General features: G+C 40.0%; 2 protein-coding genes across 2 annotated transcripts; one reads left to right on the top strand and one right to left on the bottom strand.

The window, feature by feature from the left end:
• Positions 1-1,469: 1,469 nt before the first annotated feature.
• LOC144003320 (uncharacterized) lies at positions 1,470-7,559 on the bottom strand. Its single transcript, XM_077499449.1, has 4 exons — positions 7,477-7,559; positions 5,983-6,246; positions 2,343-2,606; positions 1,470-1,843 (listed from the first exon to the last, which is right to left on the bottom strand). Exons 2-4 carry the CDS (start codon positions 6,148-6,150, stop codon positions 1,595-1,597), a joined length of 681 nt encoding a protein of 226 aa, XP_077355575.1. The 5' UTR covers positions 6,151-6,246; positions 7,477-7,559; the 3' UTR covers positions 1,470-1,594.
• Positions 7,560-14,915: 7,356 nt separating this feature from the next.
• Positions 14,916-20,317, top strand: LOC144012223 (uncharacterized). Its single transcript, XM_077511723.1, has 11 exons — positions 14,916-15,232; positions 16,087-16,243; positions 16,407-16,542; positions 16,656-17,048; positions 17,319-17,437; positions 18,085-18,210; positions 18,291-18,356; positions 18,550-18,638; positions 18,773-18,879; positions 19,561-19,625; positions 20,006-20,317. Exons 1-11 carry the CDS (start codon positions 14,916-14,918, stop codon positions 20,096-20,098), a joined length of 1,668 nt encoding a protein of 555 aa, XP_077367849.1. The 3' UTR covers positions 20,099-20,317.
• The last annotated feature ends 5,178 nt before the right edge of the window (positions 20,318-25,495 follow it).

The raw sequence follows: 25,495 nt of genomic DNA, 5'->3' as shown, positions 1-25,495 counted from the left end.
ATCCAGGAAGGCCGAAGCCTGGACTCGATCTTGTGTCCTCAGCACTGGGAAGCGGACGTCTAAGCACTCTCACACCGTGCCGCCCTGGCTCTTACGTCTTTATTTGAAAATATACAGTCAATAAATAATGTTAACGCGTCAACATGGAAATCAGTAAAAGTGTCTTGAGGTAGGGAGAGGTTTTAAATGTTTTTTTTCTTTTTGTAGAATTTTATTTGAACAAAAAAAAAATGCAGTTTTAGCATTGAGATGCTTAATCTAAAAATAAATAAATAAATACATTGACTAACTATAACAACTACTTTAATGTTTTCAAAGTACTGTAAATCTGTCCTGTTGGTAAAACATGAATGCTCATAATGAAATTCAAGTTGCCTGATGCAACACGTTAAAAAAAAAATGAAATAGCAAAATGAAAGCAACCACAAGGAAAAAGAAATTTTCTTTTTTATTTTTGAAAACATATTCATCAAATTGTGACTCAAGAGGTTTCGGTCTGATGCTGAAACTTGTCAACTGTACTTTGCCTTTGTTTACAGCTCTTTAAGTGTGAGATTTAGCAAACCTGCAAATCTTTATTCAGGTCACAGGTTCCTGGCCCGAATGTATGGGATAAACAGGCCCAAAATCCTGGTGTGAAAGTTCACCTTCAGATGGGATGGTTGTTCCAGCCTCCTGGGAAGGCCTGAAAACAGATGAACAACATCTGCCAAATCCAACATGCCATCTAACTCAAAGAACTTCAAAACAAAGGTGCATCACACTGGTCCTGACATCTTGTAACTCACTCGTGTCGACCGCCGGTCCTCCAGCATGGCTGCCTTTGCACTCGGCACACAAATGTGACATCACACGGGAAGGGCCTGTAGCAATGTTTGCTTTGTTTTTTTTTTAATCCCATTTCTACATTTAGGTCTTATGACCTGGCTGTACTGAAAGAAATATAGAGTAGATCTGTATATATTCTTTGTTTACCTAATCTGTCCTTTACACAAAGTACAAGCAGCTATTTTCGGATGAAACAGCAGTATTTTTTTTGACACACAAAAGAGTAAAATTACATCTGTCCACATTGATGACAAAATATAGCATATATCATTAATGTTCTAAGCCAGGTAACAGGTTTCAAAACATTTACATTTGTTGCAGTTTTCTCCCAGCTGTACTGTATTGTTGTTTAAAAATTGAGAATAATTTACCATTAATTGTCACGATATCATTGAACTAAATAGTTCACCTGCATTATTGAAAAAGTCATTTTTCATTTCTTTGCAATACATAAACAATTCTTGAATAAAACATAACGTACATATCAGCATTTATTTGTTACTAATATTTTATTATTTTCGGTAAACAAACATCAATAAATACAGTCTGCAAAATTGTTTATTTTAGAAATATTTTATTTAAAATCAATTAAAAAAAAAGGAAAAGAGATAAATGAATAGAAAGTGCAAATGGATGAAGTCATTGACAGTGACAGGGATTGGTCAGCCTCTCACAGGAGGTCACCTTTTTCTTCAGCTTTTTTTTTTCTCACACATTTTGTATTATTTTCTTCTCTTTCCTCTATTGCTTCTTCCTTTCTTTCTTCTCACACTCCTTCTTTTGCTTCTTTTCTTTTTTTCTCATGTTCCTTCCTTTCTTTTTTCTCCTTCTCCTCACGCTCCTTCTTTTCCTTCTTTAGTTTCCTCTCGTGCTCTTTCCTTTTTTTTTTGTCTTTGGCCTCACGCTTCTTCTCTTCCTTCCTTTCTTTCTTCTCTTTGGCGGCACGCTCCTTCTTGTTCTTTTCTTTCTCTTCTTTTCTTGGCTCTTTCTTTTCATTTGTCTTCATGCCGTCACTCTGAAAATAAAAGAGACACCAACTGTCAATTAAACAATTCATCAACCCTATCAAAATTATTACACATTTACTGCCGCCTGCTGTCGACTTGAAATGACATCATAAGGGCTCAGCTTGTGATCGTCACATGACAAAAACCCAGAAAACAACTGGTCGCCACCTGCGCCCTTGGGCGCTGTGATGTCATTTTCAGTCGACAGCTAGTGGCAAAATTGCAACAGATAAAACCAAATGGACATTCATGCTTAATTAAAATTCCACAAAGGCAGTATAAATCAGAATATCGTGTTTAGACTAATGGAGTTGTTTGAGTTCCCCTTTAAATGAAGCTCAAGCTAACATGTAAAGATGTTTGATATAGAGGAAAAGCTCATGTGCAACTTGCAAACACCACAAAAGAAAAATGATACTAAGGAGTCTGTGAGGCAGACATCCTAACCATTAGTACACCGTGCTGCCCATAATTCAACCAATCAAAGAAAGGAGATGAGGAGCTAACCGATAAGCTGCCTCCGACGAGGGTCTCGCTGTCATCGTGTTGTTGGTTGGGGAGTTGCAGCTGGATCCACATGGTCTCCATCCAGGTCTCCAGACAGCCCTCAAGCTCCTCGGCTCTTTTCTTCCAATTTCGGCGCTTTCCTCGCCTCCTCTCGAGCTGTGAGGCCATGGAGCAGAACAGCTGCGCCAGGTGCAGCTCGTATGGGCTCCAGTCACTCCTCTCATCCTCAAATGATATCTTTGTATCTTCAAGATGTTTCAAATCCTGAGCAAACAACAAAATAGACATGAGAAGAATGTATAAAATATACATATGGCATGTACCCAAGGCTCCAGGCGAGCTAGGCGGTCGCCTAGGGCGCCATCTTGTGGAGGGGGCGCCAAATTGCAGAAAGGAAAAAAAATAAAATTTAAAAAACACAAACACAAAAAGCCCTCCCCCCCTCTCGTGTTTTCTAACATAAAATGTGTTATATAGTAAATAAATATATTTTATTAAGTTCCTTTTTTTTATTACTTCTTTTTCAAATAAATGACTGAGTTCACGACCTGCTGTCCTGGCGCCCTGAACCTGACCCGCTGCTGCCGATTACAATGAATGAAAGGTAGGGGGAGGCAGGGCCGGCCCAGGCTACAGGCGAGCTAGGCGGTCGCCTAGGGCGCCATCTTGTGGAGGGGGCGCCAAATTGCAGAAAGGAAAAAAAAGAAAATTTAAAAAACACAAACACAAAAAGAAGCTGTGGTAAACAATCCTTCAGTGTCATCTTCACCAGAGGCTACTGAATGTAAGTGCATGGATGGTGCATTTAATACAAACAGCCATAATTTCTGACATTGTATTCTATCATAATGAAAAAAAGGATTTGTTTTCCCTGCTTTAACACCAAAATTATTTGAAGTGATGTATTTTGTTTCATGTACAGCTGAAGCAACAGCCAGTCAAGCACCAATCAGCAGTACTTTGAGTGACACAAAGCTCGATCTTCTAGATCCAGGTGACTATTTCAGTTATATCAGTTATTGCTGCATCATGTACAGTGCTCAGCATATATGAGTATACCACCTTTGAAAAATGTAAAGATTTTGTTCAATATCTCCCCGCGACCCTTGTGAGGAATAAGCGGTCAAGAAAATGGATGGATGGATGGATGTTCAATATCTCAATAAACAGAAGAACAATTTCCAAAATATTGACAAAATGTTTTCTGTAGAATACGCACTTGACTCACAACATGAAAGTAAGGTTGTAATAGGATGCATAGATTACAAAATCTTCAATTTAATCAAATTAACTAATGAAAAAAAAAAAAAAAGCAACCCACAACAAAAACGACTACATCTAGTATTTTCTATGATCTCCATGACTGTTATGGGTAGCAACATGTCTGCTAGGCCTGGAATTAACAAGCCTTTTTCTCTGAGTCTACTTATTTGTGCAATATGTACTAAAAAAACAAAAAAACACTCTTAGCAGAGATGCAGTCATTTCTTACCTGGCCAAAATCCAATATGTCAAGCATGGAACTTTTAGTTTTTCTAGAGGAGAAAAAACTTAGAGAAATCTATCCCAACATGTGGGTAGCACTCAGAGTGGCTGCTACCATATCAGTGACTGTAGCATCAGCTGAGAGATGCTTTTCCAAGCTTAAACTAATAAAAACTATTTAAGGTCTACCATGTCACAAGAACGGCTAACTAGAGTGGCACTTATCAGCATCAATCAAGAAGTATCCAGGCAGCTATCCTTTGACGCACCAATTGATGCCTTTGCTGCAAGGAGGTCCCGGCGTGCACTATTTTAAGTATTTGCCGTTATGTTCCTAAGTTATTTAGTGAAGTTTTTTTGCACACTATTCACATTATCTGTGAATCACCTTATTGCCAAAGTTTTACGATATATCAAAGTTTGTATATTGATACATTTACTATTTTTTGTATCTTACACAATTATTAATGTACATAGTGAAAACATTTTGAGGTTTTAAATACTGTCATTTTGCAAAAATTGCAATCAAAAGTTGCATTGCATTGTACTTCTGTTATTTTTCTTATTTTTATTTGTTTGTGGAATTTGGTATTTATTGTGTGGTGTGCTATTAAATATAATATATCTATAATTTTTTTTTGTGTGTGTTTTTTTTATGGGATTGGGGGGGGCTACCATGTACATTTTCGCCTAGGGTACCAAATCATGTAGGGCCGGCCCTGCATGTACTGTATATAGAAAAACATTTGACATTGGCAGAAAAACAGTAATAGAGATTATTTTGATTGATATTGAAATCACGATTAATAAAAAAATGTATAGATGTCAACAGAAAAAATCAACTATTCACAACTACAATCATAGCCTCATGCCGACTCATCCCTGCACGTTGAACATTTTATTCTTAAACACTCGATTACATTTGTCAACTACAAATGATCTTGTAAATAAATATGTGAAATTCAAGCCACCTGCATTTTCATTCTGTTGCATCCATTCAAACGGAATAAACATCTCTCTTACCCTTACTGAGTTTTATTTTCACAAGGCTTGGGACTTACTGCGCTAACCTGGGACGTCACCTTGTGTATAATTCGTGCCATATTATGTATATATCATGAATAATTTAAAACTCAACTCTTAACTTGAAAGAACAACCTGAAAATAAATGAAAAACAAAGTGAAAAAAAATAAGAATATACTGAAATAATGGCCAACAAAATTAATACAGGCTGCTCCTGCGATGCGCGTGTTGGCCTCCTGGAGGCAGTATAGTGCCGTTATTGAATAGAGTATACACTTAAAAGGAACCAAGAATAGTGGAAAAAGAATTGTGATTTAGGTTTATCATAAACCAACCGGTGCCGGTTGGTGTGGGTTCGCTTCTCCGCCTGGGAGACCATGCTTGTCTCTAGTGATGTGTCGGTCACGAACGAGTCTTTTGAACGGCTCGTCGACGTGAACGATGGGAACTGAGTCTTTATCGAGAGCCGTTCGTCCCCCTACAATGCCTACCCCCCGCCAACCGCGCGCACCGACCGTTCGCTTTTGGAGGGAGCGTCAACTTCGCGTATTCGTGTCAATCAAACAATTTACTGTACTTGTAATTGGGTCGTTAAACTCTGAAACAAATAACAAAAAGAGAGAGAGGAGACCGCTCACTGCGCATGCCTGTTTTAGCGCCATGGCAGACGTTAGAAAAGAGAGACGGAATGAAGGGGAGAGGAGGCGTACAACATCAGTGCGGGAGAAAAACTGGGCAGGGGGAGAGGAGGAGCTGCCGAAGGACTCACGACCTAGTAGAAGTGAGTGGCTAAAAGGTAGATTTGATAGATGTGACAGCTAAACAGTCAAAATATCGCTGGTGCATTGTACACGTGCACGTGCTGGTCAATGTATGTAAACTGTTGTACACTACACATTTATATTTTCTTATGTTATAAGAGAATAAAACTTCATTGAATGTTATTGTTCGGACTATTCCATATGTCATGTCATGTCATTTTTTTGAAAATGGCAAAATAAATAAATAAAAGAGCCAGTCTTTTGAACGGTTCTTTTACGTGAACGGCTCCCGAATGAATGACATCCTAACCACTAGTACACCGTGCTGCCCATAATTCAACCAATCAAAGAAAGGAGGTGAGGAGCTAACCGATAAGCTGCCTCCGACGAGGGTCTCGCTGTCATTGTGTTGTTGGTTGGGGAGTTGCAGCTGGATCCACATGGTCTCCATCCAGGTCTCCAGACAGCCCTCAAGCTCCTCGGCTCTTTTCTTCCAATTTAGGCGCTTTCGTCGCTGCCTCTCGAGCTGTGAGGCCATGGAGCAGAACAGCTGCGCCAGGTGCAGCTCGTATGGGCTCCAGTCACTCCTCTCATCCTCAAAAGATATCTTTGTATCTTCAAGATGTTTCAAATCCTGAGCAAACAACAAAATAGACATTAGAAGGATGTATAAAATATACATATGGCATGTACTGTATATAGAAAAACATTTTATATTAGCAGAAAAAAAATAATCGAGATTATTTTGATTGATATTTAAATCATGATTAATACAAACATTTATAGATGTCAACAGAAAAAACTCAACTATTCACAACTACAATCATAGCCTCATGCCGACTCATCCCTTCACATTGAACATTTTATTCTTAAACACTGTATTACATTACATTACATTTGTCAACTACAAATAATCTTGTCAATAAATATCACGTGAAATTGAAGCCACCTGCATTTTCATTCTGTTGCATCCATTCAAACGGAATAAACATCTCTCTTACCGTTACTGATATTTATTTTATCTTATGTTTTTGTTCTATTATTATTTTCACAAGCCTTGGGACTTACTGTGCTAACCTGGGACATCACCTTGTGTATATAATTCGCGCCATATTATGTATAATATTGTGAATAATTTAAAACTCAACTCTTAACTTGAAACAACAACCTGAAAATAAATGAAAAACAAAGTGAAATAAGAATATACTGAAATAATGGCCAACAAAATAAATACTGTCATGTTTTGGTTCTATTTAGGGTGGGTTTTGCTTTGCTTTTGTTGGGTTTTTAGTTTGTCATGTTTTGATTTCCTGTTTTTTCCTAGTATCATTAAGCCTTTCCATGTCCACCTGTGTTTTCCTGCCCATCCTCATGTTCCATCCAATCAGCAACCCCTTCCACTTGTGTCTTGCCCAGCTGTGTCTCGTCGTGTGTAATTAGTGTGTGTATTTAGTTATCGGGTTTTGTGTCAGTGTTTGTCGGTCCATTATTCTTGTTTCCCCACGTTCATGTTGCCAGTGTTTCCGTCTGTTCATGTATAGTTCCCTCTGGTATTTTTGTATTCGTTGCCACCCAGCCCTGTTTGCTACTTTCGTTTTTGTTGGATTAAATTTACTTCTTTTTTCCGCACCTCTGCCTCCCTGCCTCGTTCGCCTCCTGCATTTGGGTCCACCACCACACTTCCGCGTTCCCGACAAATACAGGCTGTTCCTGCGATGCGCGTGTTGGCCTCCTGGAAGCTGTATAGTGCCATTATTGAATAGAGTATACACTTAAAATGAACCAAGAAGAGTAGAAAATAAACCTAAATCACAACCGTTTATAAAATATGGGCTCCAGGTGGAAGAGTGGAACCGTCACTTACCTTCAGTGCCGGTTGGCCTGGGTTCGCTTCTCCACCTGGAGACCATGTGTGGCTTACGAGAGGTAAGCTTGTGTGAGTGTGAGTGTGTGATTACAAACAAAAAAGGTTTATGAAATAATGGACTCTTATGCATAAATAGCCGTGACGTGCTCCCGAGAAATATTTTGTGGGCCCGTAGAGGAGCTATAATATATAATTTACATAAAAAAAAAAAAAAAGAAAAAAAAAAAGCTTTCCTCGCTATGCAGGCGGCTTGTATGTATTTCCGTGTAGTAATCATTTTAAGGAATTAGGTCATTACCAGAGTTCAAGCGGTCAAAATTACGGCTCTGGGAGATCTAATTAGAAGTTTTAAAATTCTGACATAATAGCAAGGAGCGGACCCTGTTCTTTTTGAGTGGGTTAAGGATATTGGATTACAGTTTTACATCACATTAACAGTGCGTTCCGCTGAAGCGTGCGCTCATTCGGCGAATGCGGAAGTCATTTGTGCATATAGTCCATACAACTTGTTTTTCACAGATTGGGGAGAATGTATGACCGAGTATTGCTATATCTGTAAGTATGTGTTCCTACAGCATTTGTGTGTGAATATTTGTTATTTGAAGGAATATCACTCCCGGAAGTAGATGCTAATTTCCCGTTAGCATGGTACATTGACTTTAGCATTTGGTGTTTGTATTTAAAACGAAGCATGTCTTGTCTTTAAATGTACAATGTACAATTGTTTTCGTTTAGTGATGAGTTTTACAGTAAACTCCAACGCGGGTGTCATTAAACAGTTTAAAGCACTCTCGGAAAGGGAGAAGTAACATGGTGCATTCTAGGTACTTTCCACAACGTTGCAACTACCGCACGCACACACCTTCGTTTGACAAATTAACCGTTTTTCTTCGATTATAATGTTTATAAAAATCGAAAGAGGCCAATCGAACTCCACAATGACATGATTTACTTTTCTAAAGAAATTAAAGGACTGGGGAGGTTTTCGCTTAAAAAAAAAAAAAAAGAAAAAAAGAAAGAAAGAAAGAAAGAAACGCATATACTGTACATATAGTAAGCCCCCCCCCCCCCCCACACACACACACATTATACAATTTTAAATAAAAATACATTATGTATATATAGTAACATTTGGCTCCCAAAAGAAACCCCAACATCATGCATTATTGCATATATATTTTTGACTTACCATGTTGAAATGTACTTGCTTTTCTCGGTGCGCCCTTGCTGGCTGTGTACGGGTGCAGAGTCAGGAGTCTGAGTGTCACTGCAAACTGTACAATATATACATGTAGTACGCACAAGATCAGTTAACAAAGTGCAATGAACATGAAAGAGGTCACGCTCTTTGAGGGGCGTGGCCAAGACGCTGCTTGGCTGGATGTGTGTGATGTCATTGGGGTATTCCCAAATTGATGTGTGGCTTTGTTTATCAGCATGTTGATGTGTTTTGCATAGCAATACATCACAATTATGGAGTGTCTTCCTAGTTACAGGCTTAACTTGCTGTGTTTAACCCATTTAACGCTCCCTTAAGTGTTCCTGTAGAAAAAAGTATAAATTTGTATACTGTTAAAGACGTGATTTGTACCTGTAAAAAAAGGTGTACCTGTAAAAAAATAAAAAAAAATAAAAAAAAATGTGGACGTAAAGAAAATTTTACCTGTAAATAAAATTTTTACCCATAAAATAGAAAATGTGTACTAAAAAAATAAATAAAAAAATAAAAATTGTGCGTAAAAATAAGTGTACTTTAAAAAAAAACATTTGTACGTAAAAAAAATGTATGTAAATAAAAACATTGTAAGTATAAAAAAAATAAAAAAATTACCTGTAGAAAGAAGTGTAAATTTGTATCACGAGATACAGATTAATTTGTACACGAATCCCAAACAAACAGAGTTGCGACACCAGCATATGGTCATTTTGGAAGAAGAGGACGTCGCAGGCGTGAAAATTTCAACATGCGTCAATATACCAACACAGTGTGGAACAGCTTAAACGTTGGTTGACATGCAGAGACCTCAAAGTGGGCAAAAAGAAAGCAGTTTTAGTATGAAGTATAGTAAGATTTATTGTACAATCTCATAGCTTTGTAATTCAGTGCTGGCTAGCTCATCTCATGTTAATTGTCACGAAAATTGAACACATTGAAGTCATAATTTTCATTTCAAGATTTGAAAAAACTCAAAAGACCTCATAAATTACATTAGTTTACCTACGGAGACAACTACTGCGTAGATGCGCAGATGCTCTCTTCCATGGATATGGTCTTCTGAAGCTTCCTGAACACAATCTTTTTTACAATCTATGCATAATGTATAATGTGGTTCACAAACTAAATAGTCGTTGGTGTGAACTTGTTCCTTTATTCTTTTCATCTCATACTCTAAATACCAGAAATAGATTGCTGTTAAAAGGGAAATACAGAAAACTAACATGTACTCGTTTTAGTGTATGTTATAAAGGTCCACAAATGTGGAATGACCTGGACAATGATATAAAACATTCTTCTTCTTTTCCCATATTTAAAAGAAAACTAAAACATAACTTACTTCGGAGAAATGCATCTAATGATTTTGTGGCCAATTTCTGTTTAGTTTCTTTCTGCGTTTGAAATTCTCTTGTACATGGAACAGAGGTTACGAGGGTTATATTTGATACACATGTAACATGTACATAGTTTTTCATATCTGTCTCTAGATAATTTTTGTGATTATTCTTTTCTTGTAAATATGATGGGCATATCTTTTATTTACAAGTTGTAAATATGTGGATATTAACCTAATTGGGTTGCAATGCAAATTGTGTTGGTGGTTGGTTGTTGGACCCCATTTTATAAGCTTTGAGCTTCTGATGGAGTCAATTTTTCACAGTGAAATGATTGCTTATCACTAGGTTTTGACTGTATTTGAACGCACCGTGGAAATAAACAAACTATCATAATAAAATGAAAACAAAACGTTTTTACTGCGAGTGAATCGTTAAGCCGCTACAGGTATTTTAACCTGAACCTTTATCCTCTGTATTTATTCATTTTATTTTAAATATTGCAATTTCTTGATAAATGTCAGGATTTTTACATTGTATGCTTTTCAAACAGAAAAAAATGGCACCTACACTCTTAGTTTACTCATCATTCACAGTACTCAAATATTTTTGCAAGTATCTTTTATTCTCTTACTGCAGTTTTAATTTCTAATCGAGTTTAATTTTCCAATGTAACATTACTCTTATTGGAATATAAATATTGGCTATTCTGCCTTCTAACAAGCTAATCTATCTGCGTCACTAAGATGTGAGCAGTGTCACTAGCTACTTTAACAAAAGTAACTAGGTCAAATGTTAGTTTGTTTATTTTGAATTAAAATAGCATAATTTCAAGTTTCAAAATCTTCCTCAAAGGTGGAGACAACTGCTGGAGACACTGCTGAAGCATCAATGAAAAGAATGACCGATGAGCTAAAGCAGCCCTGAGATGACACCTGATCTTCAAATCGATGTTGACACAACCACAGCAATGGATGCAGAAACATCTCTTCTGGACATCAAATAAAACACTTCAAATGATGCACAATCTTGTTTATTGAATGATACATGTTATTTGCTTTCAGTCTTTCAAATAACTCCCAATATGGATTCAATTTTACTCCTTTAACATTTCAAACTCAAAATTGGAAGATGTCTAGAAACCATAATTTCTTAACATTCCTCTCAGAACAGGAACCAGTGCATCAAGGATTCTCAGGACTGTAGGCAGACTGAGACTGCAGAAAGAAATTACAGAGGGGGGGCATTCAATTTCTTTTGGGGGGGGCATACTTCTTCAACGTCTTCAAATCTAATGTTCTTCAGGCCGAATAGTGGCGTTGTGAGTCATGACAACGCCAACAGTGCTCAGAAATATTTTTCTGTCACTTAAAAGTGGCAGTTCATCATGAAATCTAAGAGGCAAACAAAAAAGAATAGTGTAGTTCTTTGTGCATTTATTCAACTCAAAAGTTCATTAGCAACAAAGCCGAACGGCATTTCTGTAGGTAATATGTCCGAAGGAATGACTCTGTGACCTAACCCCTTTTATCTTTTCAGTGTTTTATGGCATCTGCATCCTGCAATTTATTTTACTTATATTTATTTCTTTGCAAGTATTCACTTCCATATTTCTTATTAATGTATTAATATAACTTTTATTTACTTGTACAGTAAAACCTCCGCTGACGAACGCTTAAGCTCACGAACTTTTCGCCTCAAGAACATTAAATTCGCGAGCATATAGTCTCTGCTGACGAACTAGTTTTCAGCGGACGAACCAAACCACGCGGTCGAACAGCGCCACGGTGGCGGCCACGAGAAGCTGACGCACGCTCACGGCGTCCCAGTTCGTCACCCCCTTTCTTTGAGTGCGGACGTGGTTTGTGTTTGATAGACATTTTGGACCATATTGAGTGTACTTTTGCTATTATGGGACCGAAAAAGACCCCACCACAGGCTAGTGTTAAGCCTAATGCTGCGTTCTCACCAAAAGCGAGGGACGGCGATTCGGCGGCGCGTTTGCATTGTAGTTGTTATGGAAAATAATTATTTAACATGTATTAACATAAGTTTGTACTGTATTGTATTATGGACACCTGGAGTTTGTTTCACTATGGACTGCTCATTCTTTGTACATGAAGGAATAACAAAGTGACCTTCACTGATAAGCTTGCTCGGAAGAGACTGCATGTTTTCCTGCCCAGTTGGCCCACCCTTCGCCTCCCAAATTCCTAAAAGAATCTTGCTTTCGTCTTTCTTCGCACTCTCTCAGACCACTATCTTGTACACTGCTCTGTTAGACTTGTGTATATTGAAGCTTCAAATATAAAGAAACCCAAAAGACAAATTGTTTTCCAGACTATTTTATTCATCTCGCCTAACTGCTGAAAATTCCACAACAATTTGGTGTCAGAAGTGGGATGACTGAAGATCCGTCGGTGAATCTCAGGGACGTCGGTGGGTGGCCTCCGGGGTCTAATTCAGACTCCCCTCTACCTCAGCAAAAATTCTAGAGACGAGAGGACCGACTCCTTGGTTGGATCCGGGCGACTTCACGTCTATCCAACGAACTCTAAATTTTCACCAGTAGTCGGTGAGATGTGCATTTTCTAATTTTGTCTTAGTTCAAAATATTGTGAATTTGGAATTTGATTTTGTTCTAATTCAATTGGGAAAATGAGAATATATATAAATATATTCTAAATTCGTGACCACCAAGTCCTGTCGTCAACGTCTTGGCCAGCGTAGGGTTTTTCCGGGAAACCTGAGATTCGTAGAGTTGGTCTTAGGATTTTAAGCAAGACGAGAGGGGCTTTGCTTATTAACAACTTGAGGTTGATTCAACTACTGCACTGTAAGAGTGAACTATTTTTGCAGTGTGTGTGTGGTTGATCAACGGGCTTTTTTCTTTGTGCCTGTTAAACAAAGTGATTCACAGAGACGTCTGTGTCTTATTTAGTTGTTGATCTTATATTGGATGGAAACTAGGATACTTCTAATGTGAGAAAGCAACTGTAGGGAGGTTTAACTTCCCGAGGGGGGCCAGTTGACGACATGGTGAGGAAATATGGTCTAAAGTCTATTGCGAGGTTAAATGTCTAGGATGTCTGAATTTGGGTTTCTAGAAGAGGGTATTTAAGTTTGAAACAAGTGTCAGAATTGAAAGAAAATTGTAGGGCAGAGACTAAAGTGAAAAGTGAAAATGTCGGACCTGAAAGAAATGGAATGTCATATGGAATGTTTGTGCTTGCGGGAAAAGGAAACACAATTCTGCTTGAAAAAGCATGTTCAAGGTCAAATGTCTGAGTTGACTGTGGAAGGAAAAAAGAAAGTTGACAATGGGAAAGGAAATGGAAGCAATGACACAGAACACCATGCTGGTCACTCTCTTTGCCCTTATTTTACAGGCACGTGGGACCCTCTCCTCAACTGCGCACCTCCTTTTCCTCCGCCTCAGGTCCCAACATTGTCATGTTTCGGTTTTGTGGGTTGGGTTTTTGTTTTATTTTGGTGAGTGTTGGTTGTTGGTGTTCCGGTCTTCTTCCCCAGTCTCGTTATGTTAACCTTGTCCACCTGCTTGTGTCTTCCCTTCCTGATGTGTAGTGCTGATTGGTTCCCCCTCCCTGCTGTGTCTCCCAGGTGTGTCCGGTTATTGTCATTAGTGTTGGTATAAGGGAGTGGTGTTTGTCTCACGCGGGTGTGGGAGCATTGTTTGCTGAATGTTTGCTGCTGGAATGTCTGCAGGGTGCTTGTCTACATGTTTAGTCACAGTGGTGTCTTTAGGGCCAAGTCTACCCAGTCTTTATCGCCAAAGCCTACCAAGTCTTCCACGCCAAGTCTACTAAGTCTTCCACGCCGAGTCTACTAAGTCTTCCACGCCGAGTCTACTAAGTCTTCCACGCCGAGTCTACAAAGTCTTCCACGCCAAGTCTACAAAGTCTTCCACGCCAAGTCTCAAAGTCAGCCACGCCAAGCCTTCAACGTCAGCCACGCCAAGTCTTCTGCATCACGCCAAGTCTTCTGCATCACGCCAAGTCACGTCAAGTCATCCACGTCACGCCAAGTCTTCAAAGTCTTCTACGTCATCCACGTCACGCCAAGTCTTCAAAGTCTTCCACGTCACGCCAAGTCTTCAAGGTCTTATACGTCATCCACGTCACACCAAGTCTTCAAAGTCTTCCAAGCCTTCCAAGTCTTCCACGTCACGCCAAGTCTTCCGCGTCACGCCAAGTCTTCCGCGTCACGCCAAGTCTTCCGCGTCACGCCAAGTCTTCCGCATCACGCCAAGTCTTCCGCATCACGCCAAGTCTTCCGCGTCACGCCAAGTCTTCTGCATCACGCCAAGTCTTCTGCATCACGCCAAGTCTTCTGCCTCACGCCAAGTCTTCTGCCTCACGCCAAGTCTTCTGCCTCACGCCAAGTCTTCTGCCTCACGCCAAGTCTTCTGCCTCACGCCAAGTCTTCTGCCTCACGCCAAGTCTTCTGCCTCACGCCAAGTCTTCTGCCTCACGCCAAGTCTTCTGCCTCACGCCAAGTCTTCTGCCTCACGCCAAGTCTTCTGCCTCACGCCAAGTCTTCTGCCTCACGCCAAGTCTTCTGCCTCACGCCAAGTCTTCTGCCTCACGCCAAGTCTTCTGCCTCACGCCAAGTCTCTGCCTCACGCCAAGTCTCTGCCTCACGCCAAGTCTCTGCCTCACGCCAAGTCTCTGCATCACGCAACGCCAAGTCCTCGCCATGATCTGGGTACACGTCCAGCCCAGTCTTCTCCACTTCAGTCTCGTCCAGTCCTTCCCCACCACAGTCAATAAAGTCATTCTAGTTGCTGTCATTCCACTTCTCCCTGCCTGTTTATTCCGCCTCTGGGTCCGTCCTTCACACCCCCTCCGTGACAAACATGGTCGATGATGGCACCGCCACCTGTCCCGAAACCACAGAAGTCGCTGATATGCGAACCTCAAGAGAAAACACGCATCATTCTTGGCCTTCCAACATTGTGGTCGAGTACAGACTCATCATTGACCTCCTCTCCTACACCAGTGGTGTTTGCCACCCCCATTTGTCTCCACACCTGCTCTCAGCGACAGCCTAACATGGGGGACACTCAACCTAGCCAATCCAAAACAGGCCGGGCAAAGTGTCAGGGACGAGGACAGTTTGGACAAGACAAAGGCTGTTACATCTGCGACAGTATGGACCACTGGGCCAAGAAATGCCCCAAGAGGTACCGGGACAAGCAGCGTGGTGGACGAGGTGGACGGGGGTCCCAAGGGTGTGGTCGACCCCAGCGGAGCCAACAGACTTTGCAGCCGTTCCAGTCTGACTGGGGGCGCGAGGGAGAGGGGGCGATGCGGTCGACGGAACCTCAGCCTCCAGCATTTAAAAAGGGAAGTGACGCGCGCACACACACACACACACACACACAATTCACTAGCTATGTAATAGAAAAGGTCCAAAATTTTAACTTATTTACAGTCAATTACCAATTTAATAAATAATTAATATATGAATGAACACATTAAGAAATTTTGTGAAACAAAAAAACTAACAAAATAAAGGATTCTGTTATATATATTTTTTTTTAAAAGTTAGCATCGCAGGAAGATGTCACTGCTAGATAAGTTTTAATTGAGGAAGAGAAAATGCTTCACAGTGACGTTCAAGCTGGAGTGAGACGAGAGTTTCATTCATCATTGTTTGAGTCAAAAGGCTACATATCCAGTAAAAATAAATAGAAGCTTCCATTTAATAATTTTGCACCTTCCAGAAAAAAAAGAATCCTCCAGACTCTTTTTACAGTTAAATATTTATGTTTACTCTGCATTTACAGATTAACAAGAGTGTGTGTGAAAGACTCGGGATCCAACGGAGTCTTTGTGCACCATATCATCCCCAAACAAACGGTTTAGTGGAACGGATGAATGGCACCATCCAAAGGTGAGAAGAAAATAGGTCAAAAGTTAACAAAGGTCAATCTACTCATGAAACATGACCTACTGTATATAGTCTTCAATTTATGTTGGCAGAATTGAAATGACTGGTTTTAAATACATGCCTATGAATATGTTTATTATTCAGGGCTCTTGGCAAACTGGTAGGCAGCAAACCTGACCTGTGGGATGAGTATTTGGATGCCGGAATGTTCGGGCTTAGGACAAAAAAACAGATCACCATCAAATACTCCCCATACTTCCTTATGTTTGGGAGAGAGGCCCGGTACCCATCGGAGGTCCCTGTGCACTAAACGGTTAGTGGAAAAGTACCAAAATGATTTTATTACAAGTGTAACTGCAAAGTATGTTGTGTAAATGCAATTGTAAGTATATGTCAATGCAATGCAAAGACAAAATCTACTGCAAAATAATGCTTGTGTATTAAGTGTAAAATTCTGTGTGCAGTTGGACAGCAATGTTGAGGCTGTTGTGGGAGAGGAATCTCCGGCTGAGGAAATCAAGAGGCTGGAGAGCATTAGGGACATTGTCAAAGCAAATGTGGGGAGACAGCAGGCGAGCATGCGGCGGAGGCTCAAATCAGGTGCTACAAGAGGTCTTCAAAGTTGGAGATGAGGTCTGGAGGCAAAATGTGAGGAACCAGCAGAGGAAGGGTGGAAAGCTGGAGGCCAACTTCCTCGGCCCATATATTATAAGAGCGCTTCAAGGTAAAAGTGCTGATCTCGAGGGAGGTAACTGTGTGGTCCTTCCAAAAGTCAACACTGACCAACTTGCTTGGAAAAGCAAAAAATGAAGTTCCACGTATTCCACGTAAAATAAAATCTTCCAAGGTCTCCTTGCCTTCAACTGCACCTGCACCCCAGACTAACCGTCCCTCTGTCATTCAGTTTAACATATCCACCAAATCAGCACCTCCAGATGCACCAGCCTCATTACATCTAGCTGTCTCCTTAGCTTCACCGGCGCCCTCACCTCCAGCCGCACCGACCTCCTCACCTCCAGCTGCCTCCTTGCCTTCATCGACCTCCACATCTCCGGCCTCGCTGGCCTCATCACCTCCAGCTGCACCAGAGCTTCAAACTGAAAAATGTAAGTTAGTTTCATTCTCTGCTTTCTCAATCGGGGAAAAAAATACAAGGTTTGTCACTCTCCTGTTGCATTTTAGCTAAATGGACTTCACTGACATTTTTCCATCTGACTGCAGTGCAAATCATAAAATTTTTAAGATTTGTTGGTGAAATGAAAAATTATCATTTTTATTAAAGGCCTTTTAAGTTCTTAATGAAAGTTTTCAGAATACAGCATGTTATACATACAGTAGCAACTTAACAATGCTTTCATGTGGTTCAATCTCCTCAGATGTGCAAGAGGCATGGGCAGGGAAAAAAGCACATGTCTTTCTCTCAAAGATTGAAAAGTACACTTTGTACTATTGGGACATAGAAAGGACTAGTCCCAACCAGGAGCTTGAGAGTGAGGTATACTGTCATAATCTGATGCTGTTGCGGCTACTCTTACCTTCCAAAAAAATGTCCAAAAGCGCAAGAGCAGCTTCCAGGGAGGAAGTTTTTCGACCCACTAAACAATAAGCACTCATGGGAACATTTTCCGAATCAACAAAGGTTTCTATTCAAAAAACATCTCCGTGGTTCACTTCAAAACAAAAAAGCAAATTAAAACTTATTAAATTATTGACTTAACAAAGTTATAGTGGTTAACAAACTATTACTCTCCTCACTCCTTCAACACAACAAAAAAGGAAACCCAGCAGCCTATCCAGCTGTCTTAAATCTGTAATCAGCAGGCTGGCTGGAGGAGGAGGAGGAAGAGCAGGAGTCGGGAAGGCCAGAAAATAATTCAGATAAATAATAATTATCACAATGTCAAAAGAAGGAATACATAGGCTCCAACAGATCCCTTTCCATCACTTTCCATGCAAAGAATTAAGGGCTACACTTAATTTTTCTGATAAGTTTATTCATATTAATGAAAAGTGCATAAATTGCAATTCAGTGACCTGCATAATGCTTTGGTATCTTATCCTCCTTATAGAATACTGTAACAGTGACTCAGTCAACAGCATATTAAACTGCATGCCCCACACAAGATATTTTTTTTTTCATAGGTAATCAATGCTTACCTGACTCTTCTTGTGCGGGAGTACAATAAGTGCAATGAAGATGCGGCTGCTGTCATTGATAGCTTCTCGGTGACGGCAATCTGGCAAGGAAAGTCGCCAAGACTCAGGACTGTATGTAGTGGACTTTTATGTCCCTGGAAGTTTTTTCTGTGATTATGCTGTTGGTTTTCATAACTGTTTTCTACTTTCAGCTCGATGCTATGGCATACTCTGTCGTCATGGGAATAGTGAATGACCACCACCACTGGATGTTGATGGTGAGATGTGAAGTGCAGTATAAATATAGGTTCTTTATGAGGTGCATCAATGGTTATGAAGGCCATCTAGCTACATGTTTTTGTCTTGAGCTCCCATTCAAATGCAATTTTTGACGTGTAAAATATTTACATATGCACACCCAGTTTTTAGTAAAGATGCCTAATTAACTTTTTCTGTGTTAAAAATAAAAAGGTAATGTACTCACATGACAAGAGATGCCTTTTTATTGATCCATTGGGGGAGTCTCAGAGCAACATTAAGCGGTGCCAGGAGTCAACAAGGTAATATTTTTTCTTAAAATGATGTCTTCTGATACACAGAAAGTACTACAGTGTCAGGCAAAAGGCAGGTCTATGATCTGTCGAATGAGAATGCAACAGATATAAATATAATTTCAAATATTTCCTTCATGTAGGGCCTTTGTGCGCAAAAAAAGGCTGCAATGTATCGAGGTGGGCTTGCAGCACCCTGCCTCATGCACGCCAACAAGATGGCACCTCATGTGGTGTCCTGGCCTTAAAAGTGAGTACCCACACACCGCTGAAAGAATTTGTACAACCTCAAGGTCATTTACTATTTTTAAATTAAAACCAAAATCTGTTAGCCTGTATTCTGACAGGACTATAGCTGTTTGTGACACTCATCATAAAAGAACTGTTCATTTGATGTAGAGACAAACGTTTATTTATGTTGTTCTATTTAATACATGGATATCGGCATCTCACTAGTTTATGTATTCATCTTAACACATATACTGTAATAACTATAATTCTCTTCAGTTTGCAGAGAAAATATTAACAAACAAACAAACAAACAGTCAACATGAAGACCACAATCACAGCAGTGAACAGGATGAGGCAAAATATAGCCTCCCGCCTCCTTCGGGAATCTGGTGAATGTTCTTCTTAAATGATCAATCTCAATCAATTTATTGGGAAATAGGTTGATTTTTAAACATCACTTTATTAATTTTAAAACTATTTCTAAAATGTGACTTTTTTTTTCCAGTAATGTCCCAGCTCAAATGATGTTAGTGACAAACTTGATTAAACAGCTAAATACAAGATTGATGATAGAATTAAGATCAAATAATCAGGGCAGCCAGAGAAAATACACAGTACAGAAGGGTTTTTAGATTGTAGCAATTTATTTTCTTTTAATTTGGTGGTGAATATTGAAGACTTATACTCCTTGTCTTAACAGATGATCTTAGCAACCTGTGTCATTCTTGTGGGTTGGAGGAGAACGATAACGATAATCATCTTTGGGTAAGCATGCAAAATGTAAAAGTTCCGAAAGTGATATTATTGTTGTTAATTAAATCAACATTAAGTGGAGTTGAAATTTCTTAACGACCCAGCCAACATGTCCAGTTGGGCCCCATGTGGGTTTTCATATGGGTTCATGTGGGTTCCATCTAGTTTTGCTCCTAGGTTCCACCAGGGGCACACCTGTGTACAGCACTTTGTGTACACCAATGCTTGTTTTAAAGTGCTTTATAAATAAAGTTCAGTTGAGTTTATAAATGTACTACTTCTAATCATAGCTGCTGTGATTTTCAAAGTACTATTGCATATGACTATGGCTCCCAAAAGATTATAGATTGTATCTAGATTACTTTTACATTTCACTTTCTGTCTCTTTTAAGATTTGCTGTGACATGTGCAAAAGGTGGTTTCACCATGGGTGTGTCGGGACTCCTAATATCAAGGGCGATTACCAGTGCCCTGCATGCGAATGATTCACCTGAGACTTGGACACTTCATTATTTTCTTTTGTATTATTTATTTTTTTGTGTAAACAAATATTTTGTTAACTTTATTTTCGAAATGAACATTTGATATTGTTTTCAATTGCTTTGTAATCACTTTATTGTACTTTTTTTTTTTTTTACATTGTTGATTAAAATATTGTGTTTTATTTATGTAATATATATAAAGTATGAGTGCTGTTGCTATTATTTTTGGCCGTTTTTAATGAAGTAACATATTTACACTTGATTATAAATGGGTAGGGGCGGCATGGTAGCCAAGTGGTTAGCACGTCCGCCTCCCAGTTCTGAGGACTCCGGTTCGAGTCCAGGCTCCGGCCTTCCTGGGTGGAGTTTGCATGTTCTCCCCGTGCCCGCATGGGTCTTCTCCGGGTACTCCGGTCTCCTCCCACATGTGCTTTTTTCAGGGCCGATACCGATTATCGTTAGTCAAGGAGGCTGATAACCGATATTTGAAGCCGATATTCATTTGCAGTAAAAGTTAAAATGTTGGCACCAAATTTTTGAATAATGCAAACCCTAGCCGTTCTTTACAATGGATTCTCACACTGCACTTTTCATTTTACATCCTTCCATCTGCAATAAGACGTTGGTGGCGGGGGGAGTTAAATGTGGGGGCCAACATGACATTACCTTTTATAGCATTTGGGATACTTGTAGTTTTATTATATAAATGTTATAAATGTTATATTTTCATATTTTAAAGTAATAGGAGGAACCCTGTCATTCAAAATGTGCATCAACTGTGGCATTACTTATTACTACAGCAAAAAATAAAATAAAAATCCATGAGAAAAACTATTCATCCCTGAACACCATACAGTTCTTGTAGACCTTATTCTCATTATGATTATTGTTATTGTTACCATATAGACAGTATTGATAAGCTTAGGATATTAAATCTAGAACAGCAATATTATGCTACTCCTCTCTACAAGAGAACTGTCAAAAGACAGCTTCAGGATACAACACACTTCATCATGTAGTTTAGTGCCACTTAGGATGTCCCAATCAACGCAGAAAAAGGTAGAGTAAAATAACTTGGTTATAATAATAGTAAGAATTACTTGGTTAAATAGACATTGTTGCGGTGGACCGCTGCCAGTTTCTGCTGTTTAATGTGTTTTACACTTATAGACACGCGTGTGTATATGGGCACACTATTCTCTCACTACTGTATTGTACTGTATCACTTAATGGCACAGGTTTACTTGTCTAAATAATAACTGGGCTACAACATTGCTAATTCACATTAGCAAGCACTATCTTAGCTGTACACATGAATAGTTACTAACACACGAGAAAGTTATACAACACACCAAACATGAGCTCATTATTCAAAGTATGATGCACGTAACGAAATTACATCACTGAACATTAATTGTAGCCGACTACGGCCGTAGATGTTACATATTAGTGGCATCCATTGAGAGGATAATGTCCCAACTGACGGCAGACATGACGTGAAAAGAGAGACAAAACGAACAAATAAGCACACTAGTGCACTTCTCTACTAATGCCTAACATACGAAAGAGAACACGTTCGTGTAGTTAAACGGTGTTTGAGACACTTAATTAGTTACGGAGCGGACTTTAACGAGCTGCACAACGAGCTGTCAATCAAATCGACGTCGAAGCTTAAGGCACACAATGGCAAACCAGTGCGACAAAAAAACACAATATAAAGTAACTAAACGCTATTTAGTGTCACTGTGGCATCTAACTGCATAATAACCGCTATGCAACAAGTAGTGGACGTGACCCAGAATGCAATGTGTGCGTCACGAGAGGTAAATATAATGACCTTACTCTACTCTTAACATGGAACTAGACAATTTAATAATGACAACTGTTAATATTTGGAACCTTTCTAACAAACATTGTTTACTTAATTAAGTGAAAATGTCTGTGATTCCCTCCCCGAGTAGTTCAAGTAGCGAATTAGCTACTGGGTGTTAGCCTACATGCTAAACTGAACACACTACTGTTAGCTAGCGGGATTCAATGCAAGGCAATGCAGCTTCATCCATATAGTGCATTTAATACACAACATAATTCAATGTGTTTAGCTTATCATGGTGAAAAGTTCGGCGGAGTCTCTTCTCTTTTAACTTACCTTCGAAGCATGTGTCTCGTGTTGTGTCCGTGGGTGCGTGTGTGACCGGCTACTGTGATACGCGGCTTACACTACTGATTGGTTCTGGCTCTTGCACGGCTAACCAATCAAATGCTGCTATGGGCATTACGTTGCTGGAGTTGGACTCCATAACAGACAAAGACGCTCTAGGCTGCATTCGAAGCGAAAAGACGGAGTTTTAAATGGATCGCTTATATCGGCCGTCAGATTAATAAAACAGGCCGATACCGATATGTACCAATATGTCAAATATCGGCCCCGATTATCGGCCCGGCCGATTATCGGTCTATCTCTACCAAAGACATGCATGGTAGGTTGATTGGGTGCTCCGAATTGTCCCTAGGTGTGCTTGTGAGTGTGGATGGTTGTTCGTCTCTGTGTGCCCTGCGATTGGCTGGCAACCAGTCCAGGGTGTCCCCCGCCTACTGCCCAGAGCCAGCTGAGATAGGCGCCAGCACCTCCGCGACCCTTGTGAGGAATAAGCGGTCAAGAAAATGGATGGATGGATGGATGTTTGCCTCAAGATCATTGACATGGCTTGGCAGGAGGTGACCAGGCATAACCTCAATGCAGCGTGGAGAAAACTGTGGCCCGATTATGTTGCCCCACGGGATATGGAGGGGTTTGAGGTGGAGGGTGTAGTTGAGCCTGAAGTTGAGGAAATTATTTCGCTGGGGAAGGGCATGGGTCTTGAGGTGAATGAAGAGGACATCGAGTTGATTCAGGAGCACAACGAGGAGCTTTCAACGACGGAGCTGAAGGAGTTGGAGGCAATGCAACACACGACAGTGCAGGAGGAGTTCAAAGAGGACGAGGAGGAGGAGGCAGTCATGATTCCATCAGCCCGAATAAAAGACATTCTAGGAAAATTCCATGAAGTTTCTGAATTTGTTGAGACGAATCACCCAGAAAAAGTGTTAACCAGTCGGGCAATCGCTCATTATGATGACGTTTGCCTTGGACATTTCCGAAGGATTGTTAAAAGCCGACAAAAGCAAACGTCCTTGGATCAGTTCTTCACAAAACGCCAGGCAAAAACCACTGAGAGAGAACATGAACCAAGGAGGACAAAAAACGAAGACAACAGTTAAAAAGCTAAATGACCATCATTTTTATTCTTTACTCTATTCTTTGTTTTGTTTTTTACATTATGCACAACTCTCATTTATTGTGCAATAATCTAATTGTAACATGTGTTTGTTTCATGTTTTGATGCATTTTTATGCATTATAAAACATTTATGTCTGAATTTTGGGAGGCTTGGAACGGATTAGGGCATTTACATGGAAAATCTGTCTCTACTTACAAAATTTTCTACTTAAGAACTTTCTTCCAGAACCAATTAATTTCGTAAGTAGAGGTACCACTGTATGTACTGTACATACATACACATATACACACACACACACACACACACACACACACACACACACACACACATACAGGTTTATATGGTATAGACTGACAAATTTCAAAAACAGGCCCGGTGGTGGTTTAGGTTGACACACCTTTTTAAAGGGACTATAACGATGGGAGTAAGGCTAAAACACTGCAAAAAAATTGAGAAAAATTTAGCACACTTCAGCTCTTAGAAAAGAGGTTCACAACCTGAGATGTCAGACCTGACAGAATGGTGGTTTTTGACGACACTTGAATTGTGGTTTACAAGGACAAAACAGGATTGTGGCGACTTTAAATGGACAAGGAAGTCACGCCCCCCACCACCCAAAATTAACATAAATACACCACCTTACACCACTATGCATTAGGTGAACAGAACCAAAAAAGAGCATTTGGTTATAGATGGATGATGGTTTCACCCCTGTAAGTGTTTCTTCATGACTAATACAAAAATACAAGACAGTAATGAGCATCGGCATTATTGAAACTTTAAAAAAACAATGACGTCACATTTACAGCCACCTAAATGAAGACACAACGGCTACTTAGTTATTAATGGTAAATTATTCTCTCTTGTTTTTTTTAAAGAACAATACAGTACAACTGGGAGAAAACTGCAACAAATGTAAAAGTTTTGAAACCTTTCTATTATCTGGCTTAGAAAATTAATGACATCATATACTATATTTTGTCAATAATGTGGATGGATATGTTGTAATTTAAATCTTTCGTGTATCACAAAATTCTGCCATTTCATCAAATAAATAGCTAGGACAGATTAGGTAAAACATATTCTCAATTTTAGACTTCTTTTTTTAATTAAATGCGTACATGCATTATATTTTTAGCACAGCTAAGTTATAAGACCCGAATGTATGGGATAAACATCCACCCATCCATCCATCCATCCATCCATCCATCCATCCATCCATCCATCCATCCATCCATTTTCTTTACCGCTTACACCTCACAAGGGTCGCAGGGGCTGCTGGAGCCTATCCAAGCTGGCTACGGGCAGTAGGCGGGGTACACCCTGAACTTGTTGCCAGCCAACTGGAGGGCACACGGAGACGAACAACCACAAGCACACCTAGGGACAATGGACTAAATGTTATTCAAATTGAGGGGGCGGTCCGACCCGTGTTTTGGGTTGGGCTCCGCGGTTGCAAACAGCCTTTCATTGGTCGAATGAGCGGCTCGGCGAACAAGGAAGTCTCGCCGGCTTGCATTGGAGAGCTCCAGCAATGGATGACTATCTTGTCCACTGTCGACTTGTTGTCTAGCAAGTTGAGACTTGCAACCATAGGGATGGGGTACTCGAGGACCGGGGTTGAGAAACACTGTGCCTTGCCAGTCGCGAATGCTCCAGTACCTGCTAACACAATGACAGAAAATCAAAGTTATTTTTCAAATGACTATTGTGGGGTATATGCCACGGAAGACGCGGGACTTCCGTGTTTTTGCACATCAGCTTTGATTCCGGTTCCGGGTCGCGTTCCAACACCCGCATCCCCCACCGCTGTGCCCCTCAACCGTGTGCTTGCGTCAATGGGCAGGAGCGCGCAGGGAGTCTCTGAAGTGCTTCGGAGTAGCATTAGTTTTTTTTCTTGAATGTGTATTACTTGTGCGCAATATTTAAAAAACATCATGGGAGCAACGTCATCTGAAGGTACTTTTCTATTGGCTGCTGCTAGATGACATCACTTCTGTGTGACATACTTTCAAACGTCATTATTCTGGTTTGTATAAAAATAAATTACTAAAACTCACATTTAAAATCATCCCTAAAGGCTCATGCATTAAATTAATTACTAAAGACTAAAACGAAG

Source organism: Festucalex cinctus, chromosome 1 (genome assembly GCF_051991245.1).
Source record: "Festucalex cinctus isolate MCC-2025b chromosome 1, RoL_Fcin_1.0, whole genome shotgun sequence".
NCBI classification, from domain to species: domain Eukaryota; kingdom Metazoa; phylum Chordata; class Actinopteri; order Syngnathiformes; family Syngnathidae; genus Festucalex; species Festucalex cinctus.
The sequence above is the reverse complement of the archived record's forward strand: the minus strand, read 5'-3'. Positions and strand labels throughout refer to the sequence as shown.

Excerpts from the sequence above, each read along its gene's own strand:
- LOC144003320 (XM_077499449.1), bottom strand. The coding sequence starts at position 6,150 with ATGGCCTCACAGCTCGAGAGGCAGCGACGAAAGCGCCTAAATTGGAAG. Across the intron at positions 2,607-5,982 it reads TCGTCGGAGGCAGCTTATCG|GATTTGAAACATCTTGAAGA; the intron begins GTTAGCTCCTCA and ends TTGTTTGCTCAG. Across the intron at positions 1,844-2,342 it reads TCGTCGGAGGCAGCTTATCG|AGTGACGGCATGAAGACAAA; the intron begins GTTAGCTCCTCA and ends TTTTATTTTCAG.
- LOC144012223 (XM_077511723.1), top strand. The coding sequence starts at position 14,916 with ATGGCACCGCCACCTGTCCCGAAACCACAGAAGTCGCTGATATGCGAA. Across the intron at positions 17,438-18,084 it reads ACCAGGAGCTTGAGAGTGAG|GTAATCAATGCTTACCTGAC; the intron begins GTATACTGTCAT and ends TTTTTTTCATAG. Across the intron at positions 18,211-18,290 it reads AGTCGCCAAGACTCAGGACT|CTCGATGCTATGGCATACTC; the intron begins GTATGTAGTGGA and ends TTCTACTTTCAG.